Source organism: Scomber scombrus, chromosome 5 (genome assembly GCF_963691925.1).
Source record: "Scomber scombrus chromosome 5, fScoSco1.1, whole genome shotgun sequence".
Taxonomy (NCBI): Eukaryota; Metazoa; Chordata; class Actinopteri; order Scombriformes; family Scombridae; genus Scomber; species Scomber scombrus.
The window spans coordinates 23625369-23633277 of record NC_084974.1 but is presented as its reverse complement, the minus strand read 5'-3'; the positions used below and the strand labels follow the sequence as shown (position 1 = coordinate 23633277).

Here is a 7909-nt window from a genome sequence, read left to right as displayed (position 1 = left end):
GGCAAACAGAAACAAAAAAATATACTTTTGTGCTTAAGTACATTTAAGAGCCTGTACTTTCTTACTTTTACTTATACTTGTACTTTTATACTACTTTTTTTTTTTACACAAGTATCTGTACTTCTACTTAAGTAGGCTACATAATGTGAATACTTTTGCCACCACTGATATTTAGATTGAATATTTATTTATACATTTAACATTTAGATTTAGATTTTAGAAGTAGGCTACACACATTTTAACAATTATATATAACATGTTGTTTTATATCTGTCTCAAATGAAAGAAAAATTAGCCAAATGTGAGTAAAGTGCATGTGTGTAAATATTTAAAATGTATCAGCTATAAAACTGTAACACAAATTTTGCAATCGGTGCCCAATATAAGACTATTCAGGCAATTTAAAAAAAAATGTAATTAAAAATATTGCACTTTAAAACGTGATTTCTTGACTCTTTCATCATTCATCATTTATTTGTATTGACATGAAATATAACTACTGTAGATTATCATGTCTCACTTGACATGATATTATTTGAAATTGTCACACTGATTTTGACTTGTTCATATTTATATTAACAATAACTGGCATTAGCTATCTTAACTATTAATATAGTGATACATTTCTTCACTTTGACCACCAGAGGGCAGAAAACACTCGTTTTTCCTCAATACACTAATTATAGCCATACAATTGAACAATTATAACGTCTTCTAAGCAGAATCTGTCCTTAATGACATTAAGCCAAAATGTGATGACAATTAACATCAATAAGAATTCATTTCTCAAAAGAGGCGGTTTTTTTTCCTGTACTTGTTTGTGTGTTTGTTTCTTTGTGTTTTTAAACAACATTATTAATACTAATAATACTACTAATAATAGCAACAACAACAACAAATAAAATAATATTATAATTATAATTATAATAATGATACCTTTATTTGTACAATAAATTCAATTCAAAGTGCTTTACAACAAATGTATATACAAGTGCTTCTCATAAAACTTCAAATCTCAAAATAATGACTTCGTGACTCAAAATAATGACTTTGTATCTCAAAATAAGTATCTCAAAATAATGACTTATCTCATGACTTATTAGTATCTCATTATTTTGAGATAGTATGTAATTATTTTGAGATAGTAAGTCATTATTTTGAGATAGTAAGTCATTATTTCGAGATCTTTTTTCATCACATTGTTGGAAATGGGCTTCAAATACCTGACAAACAAAATGTATTATTATTATGATTATTATTGGTAGTAGTAGTAGTAGTAGCAGTAGTAGTAATCATTATGTTGGCTAATGTTAAAAAAAAAGAAAAAGGAACAGGTCTGCGCCTGCGCCACCTACGTCGTCTTTTTGTTATTGTCACGTGATATCTGATGTTACGCCGAGTATAAATATTAAGTTAGTGCTAACTTCTAGAAATGATGAAATAGTGAGAAATACGGTGTGTTGACGTGTAACTAAGGTTTTTATACGTCGCTTTTACATTTCGCTTGTGGTAGTTGGATCCTCTGAAGCGGACTTGCGGTACTAACGGGATCAAAAACGTCCAATTATCGGGGGAAAATAGCATTAGCGTTAGCCAAAGAACCACAGACCCAGGTAGAGGCTTCATACTGAACATCTGACTGACCTGAAAGTAAGTTTAATTCAAGTAACTAATGCAGTGATTCAGTTTATATGTGGGGGGATTTTTTTCATTACGATCGAAATGTGTAGTTTGTCACTAGTGTTAATTTATACAGGTGAGCACATAGAAGTAGATGTTTCAATCCCTCAGATAAATAGGCACTCTAAAATCTTGAGTGGAGAAGTAACAAAAGTAACAAGTAGTATAATTTAGTATAATCTGCTACTACAAAATAATTGCACTAATTGCATATTATACATTAGGTGTATGAAGTAACATGAATAATGCAACAGAGTATGAGACAAAAATGTAACAACAGAAGGGAGACAAAAGAAAACAAATGGAAAGACAGAACTTACTACAACAAAAAATAAGCAAATAACAGAAAACAAAACAGAAAAGTCAAAAACATACAAAACAAATGGTATGGATCGTTTATCAATTATTTGTTAACCTTTATTTTACCTCGAAAGACCGTTGAGGAGGAATCCTCATTTACAAAGGTGTCGAGAAACAGATACGATACAGTGAGGTTAAAAACATCAAACAAATCAATTAAAATAAGGTCTGAGATAAGGCCTTTGAACTGCTGTAGTGGTGATTAAATTTTAAAAAAAAAATCTAATTTAAGGCCTTTTGCAGATTATTCCAAGTGTAAAGTGCATCATAAGAGACATTTTTCCTATTTTGGTTCTGACTAATGGAGTGTAGAGCAACAACCTATTTTGTGATCGAGTACAAATATCATGTGTCTTCAGTTCTTTTGTGGTAAGTACATACAAACTGAAGTCATATGTCATCTATTCTTTGTGGAATAATCGGATGAAACTGGATGAAATATAAAAGGCAGAGAAGATGATGTATCAGCATAAAAAGAGTCAACTGTGAAATATAAACTCAAATAAATAAAGATTTGCTCTAATATTGTTATCTCTGAGACTTTGCCATTGGATTCGCCAGAGCTGCGGAGCAGCAAAATCACCTTTAGTTTTCAGCCTCTTCCCTGCATCCTTCCTCTGTAAATTTACAGAAAAATAATCTCACAGTTATCTCTCCCCAGGTTGTTTTGGGTATGCGGAACCGACCGAGGGGTACCCAGCTGGGCTTGCTGCTCCTGGCCTCCCAACTGTTTCAGGTGGGTTTGGACAACATCCCCCCCGTCACTCTGGCTGTCCTGGGACTCAACGTGTATCTCTACCTGTTCCCCGCAGCTCCAATGATGAAGGTAACGCATTATTAAAATGGAGACAGTTATTTTATTTGTTTTTTATTAAAACATAAAAATGTCAGAACTAAAATATTTCGTAGTACATAATAATATAACGTACTTGATTATGTGGTCAAATGCAGCATAATTGACCTTTCTGACATCTGAACCATCTGTCAGGAAAGACATAAGATAAGCTGCTGTACTGTTAATATTATATGTAAAATCTTCTACTTATTCAATCCCCAGGCCTGTGTAAGTGTCCAAGAGGTATACATGTCGAGAGACTGGCGCCGTCTTCTGTTGTCTCCATTCCACCATTTGGATGATTGGCACCTCTACTTCAACATGGCGTCCTTTCTCATGAAAGGTATCAGGCTGGAGCGGCAGCTGGGTGGTGCCTGGTTCTTCTACCTGCTTTCAGTCTTCTCTCTGCTCACCGGGTTTGTCTATCTGGTGTTGGAGGCTCTGCTGACAGAACTCACCGACGACCCGTCCTACAGCATGACATGTGCTGTTGGCTTCTCAGGTATTAGTCCTCTCTGTGAGACTGAAAGATGTTTAATATGTGTAAAAATACATTCTTTTCTTAAAGTGAAGTTGAATAAATGCACGGAAGTATGTATTTATTGTAGGTTTAATGGTGTCCTAGTGTAGGGCCCGGCCGATGCTGGGTTTTTGGGGAGTGAAAAAATTCCGATATCGATATATTGGCTGGTAATATTATATGTACCGAATATATAGATAAGCAAATGATCCCTCAAATGTAATGAAGGCATGATATTTTACAGTTTAAGAATAAACATTATTGTATCAAATAACATCTGTTGCACTAAAACCATAAACTTCTGTGGAAATGTAATAATTAGAATTGGCAAAAAACAAATATGTCACAACATATTCACGACACTGATATATCTGTGATAGGTCAATATCGGCCGATAATAGGTCTGTAAGACACTGACCATGTAGTCACATTTTCCCTCAATTGAATACAGTCAGAGGCTCATGCTGCATCTGTCCCATCTGTCTGAGGATGAGAACAACTAGGAAAACCCACTTGTACCTGACCTACATGCTCTACTGCCCACCACCTCATAAAACCAAGAAGAATATCAAAAGTTAATTTTATGTACAGTAAAGCTAAATGCTACAACCTAATTATAGATGTATGGACTAATGGCTTTTTATTTATTTATTTGTGGGCTCTTATGTTGTTGTTGTTGTTGGTCGGATTGTAAGGCAAGGTCATAAAGGATTGCTGAAAGGAATAAAATACAGACCACCACCAGTAAAAGCTTCATAAATTTCAACTGGCGCTACACTCATTATAATGGTGATGCCACACTGATATCACATTGCAGTATAAGCACATATATTGTATCTCCCCACTCGAGTCCTACCATGGCAAAATTTCATTTATCTTTGTAATGATGATATATGTATAATATATATGTGTATGTGTGTGTGTGTTTCTAGGTGTCCTGTTTGGCCTGAAGGTGCTCAATAACCATTACTATCCAGGGGGTGTGACCTATGTGATGGGTGTCCCTGTGTCCAATCGCTATGCCAGCTGGGTGGAGCTTGTGCTGATCCACATAACATCACCAGGGTGAGTTACCAGACAGAAATCAACAGGAATAAATATACTGTAGAGGTACCAGTGTGAAGACTAGCATTGGCAGAGCTAATTGTTCTGTTTTCATTGGGAAAACCCATGCATAAAGGACCAGTTCACAAATGTTCAATTCTCCCCTTTGAAAACACCAGCTAATATAAGCTATTAAACAAGGTTTGTGTTTGTTTGTGTGTGTGTGTGTGTGTGTGTGTGTGTGTGTGTGTGTGTGTGTGTGTGTGTGTGTGTGTGTGTGTGTGTGTATGTATGTTTTTGGGTTTTTGTTTGTCATTTGTTTGTTTAACTACTGGCTGCATTATCAAGTATAGCATTTGAGTGATGATGACACAGTAATCATATCCCTTCTGTCAACACCCACACTAGATTACGTACCTGCCCTGGAAGATAGATCTAGACTGGCTGGACAGGTTTGATCTGTAGCTGAATGTGAAAAACACCAAGGAAATTTCTCTTTTTTTCACCTTCTCTAGAAAACAGCACCATAGGCACTACAATAATCCACAAGCAACCAGTTAAGGCAAATTAATGATCAGTGTCTGAAATGTCATAGCAACTCAACTGATATAGTTTAAATTGCCAGATATGGTGTTTATCAGCAGGTCAAACTTAAACAAAATAGACATAGAGATCATTTTAAAAATGAGTGAAGTGCATGGGTTCCTGTCTGATGCTATGGATTAAACCGTTCACCAGGTGGCAGTGTTTCATTAGTTAAGAGTTGATCTGTGCTCTGCTTCTTCAGGACCTCTTTCATTGGTCACCTGGCAGGTATCCTGGTGGGTCTGCTCTACACTGCCGGTCCACTGAAGACCTTCATGAAGACTTGTGCAGGTTTGAATTAATGTGCGAGTGTGTATGTTTTCACTGAGTTTCCGTCACCTGAGGTGCTTGTATCCTGTTGGAACACTTTTCCTGTCTTTTTTTTTTTTTCACTAACTTTGTCAATACAGACTGGCTCAGTGACATAACATATGTCTGTGTATGTATGACATATGTTATGTTACTTAGCAGGTGATTATTTTGAGTCTTTGTGCAGATCAGTGTGTCTCAGTCTTGATAGAAATCCGTCTACAAATCTAAACGCACATTAACAACACTGTTTGAAATGAAATCATCTGTTTGTCTTTACTCTCACCAGGGTTTGTGTCATCGGATCAATATTACTCCCAGCCAAGAGCATACTACAGATCCTCAGGTACCACACCCTTTAGAGAAGGTTACATACAAAGGCTTTGCCAGAATTTGATAAATTGGTTAACTGCAGCACAGTTGTTTGCATGATATCTGAGGTTGATCACTCTACAGAGAAATGTAAAGTCTTTGACCTGAAGGGACAGACTTCTAAGGACCTCCCCCTATTCGTTTCTCTACCACCATTGAAACTTTCAAGAAAAGACGTTAAAACTTACTTTTACTCTTAAGCTTTTAACTGTGTCTAACTGTCACTATGTATTTTATGACCGTGTATTTTTATTTCTGATTTCTTTTGATTGTGTTTTCTATTTTTTGTCTGTGTAGCCAAAGCCTGACCATCATTGGTGTGTGTGTGTGTGTGTGTGTGTGTGTGTGTAGGCTACAGCGGCACTGGTGGAGGATACCCAGGATACCAACAGCATACAACATACCAGACAAGAAATCATACAGCACCTTATACAGATAGACTGACTGAGGAAGAGCAGTTAGAGATGGCCATCAGAAACAGTCTGAATGAACCTGGTAAGTGAGGAGGATTGAGTAATACATAAAGTGTATATATATTAACAATAATAATTTCTAATGATATGTTGTTGTTGTAGGACAAACCAACCAGAGAGGAGCTCCTCCTCCGCCTGGTTTCCACCTCTCAGGGGACGTGAGAGCTGAGGAGATCAGGTGGAGGAGACTGAGGAGGTTTGACAGCTAAGTGGAGGGGAAGAAGAAGGTTTAGTTGACAAGACAGAACAAGATCTCACTGATGAAGCCTGGACCAAACTCTGCTCCTACAGGCTGAGCTAGAGTGCCCTGAATGAGAAGGTCTCACCACATAGTCTGACACATTCAGACTCTGTGTTAATGTGCCCCTGAGTGTTACCAGAGAGTTTATAGTAGCTATGAAAAGCTACTTGAATATGTAATCATTTGAGAGACCAGAAACCAAAGAGCAACTTAGATTTGGATATTTTTTGACAACACTGAAGTTGTCATCCAATTCTGGAATAACCGGCAACAAAGTTGGGGGATAATATTTATTGGCCAACTTTCTTTTGTTACACTACTTCAAGTTGTGATGGGGAAAGAAAAGACATCTTAATAAATGCCTTAAATTTGAATTATTATAGTATTTTCAAAGTATATTCAGCTGATTGACCAAAGCAAAGCACAAATTAGGCTTTGAACTTGTGAAAAGCTTTATCTCTCTTCATGCTGTTTATGATATTCTGACTACTTCAGTTTTTTCCTTTCAAATTGTCTCTCATCAGATTTACATACCCTGATTCATATGGTGCCAAAAACAGTTAGCTTGCTACCATAGTTGATGAAAGCTGTATAGATTAAACTATACATCTGGCCTCAGGAAGGCCCAATATGTTTCTGTTACGTGTTAATCAGTAATAAATGTTATTTTTTTAATCACAAAAATGTGCTACTCATGTACTTGTTATTTTTTTGAAGTTGGCTGAATTTCTAATAGAATCAAATAGGTTGTAACTTATGTTATATTCTGAAGCATCTTAAAACTTTTCATTTTCCATAAGATCTACAGTGTCCATAGTTACAAAGCTCAATCTTTTCATCTGCATAAGATCTACAGTATCCATAGTTACAAAGCTCAATTAAAAAATGTAGGGAATAATACCAAATCCATGTCATAAGTAGCATTTCTCATGGAGTAATAATTGAGGAAAAACATTTTTAGGAAAAGCATGTGTAATATCTTTTTTAACAACCTCAACTCAATACTACTCCAAACTTCTTTTTTTTTTTTTTACAACAATCTCCCCTGAGAGTGATATTGGCTTTAAGCAAAGTTGCAAAAGGAGTGTCGAAGAAGTGCATAGCTGGCTCTGGCTCTGATTCGCCTAAAGCCCTGAGGCATGATGGGAAGTAGGACAACCTAAATTAGAGCCAAGAAGCCAATGAGCCATCATGCCACATGGGTCTAAAACCATGCTGCAGCTGATGTGATCGAACTGTTCATCTCAGGGGTAAAAAAAAAAAAAAAAAAAAGGTTGTGTGTTAAATATCCACAGACAAAATTACATTAGGTGGATGTGTGACTGTTTTGACGTCTGATGGATTTGACAGTTTGCATAGTTTGATTCCTCATATTGCCGAAGGGAACGTGGGAGCTGAGTGGAGCGCGGGGCCCTGGCAGAACATGAATGGCGGAGGCTGAAGAGTGACAAGGGGATGACAGGATTGGGACGAGGATGACACATGGCGCA

General features: G+C 36.5%; 1 protein-coding gene across 1 annotated transcript; it reads left to right on the top strand.

Annotated features, from left to right (window-relative positions):
* Positions 1-1395: 1395 nt before the first annotated feature.
* Positions 1396-7080, top strand: rhbdd1 (rhomboid domain containing 1). Its single transcript, XM_062419303.1, has 8 exons — positions 1396-1650; positions 2702-2866; positions 3098-3377; positions 4328-4460; positions 5227-5315; positions 5623-5679; positions 6057-6200; positions 6281-7080. Exons 2-8 carry the CDS (start codon positions 2714-2716, stop codon positions 6385-6387), a joined length of 963 nt encoding a protein of 320 aa, XP_062275287.1. The 5' UTR covers positions 1396-1650; positions 2702-2713; the 3' UTR covers positions 6388-7080.
* The last annotated feature ends 829 nt before the right edge of the window (positions 7081-7909 follow it).

Excerpts from the sequence above, each read along its gene's own strand:
- rhbdd1 (XM_062419303.1), top strand. The coding sequence starts at position 2,714 with ATGCGGAACCGACCGAGGGGTACCCAGCTGGGCTTGCTGCTCCTGGCC. Across the intron at positions 3,378-4,327 it reads ATGTGCTGTTGGCTTCTCAG|GTGTCCTGTTTGGCCTGAAG; the intron begins GTATTAGTCCTC and ends GTGTGTTTCTAG. Across the intron at positions 5,316-5,622 it reads CTTCATGAAGACTTGTGCAG|GGTTTGTGTCATCGGATCAA; the intron begins GTTTGAATTAAT and ends TACTCTCACCAG.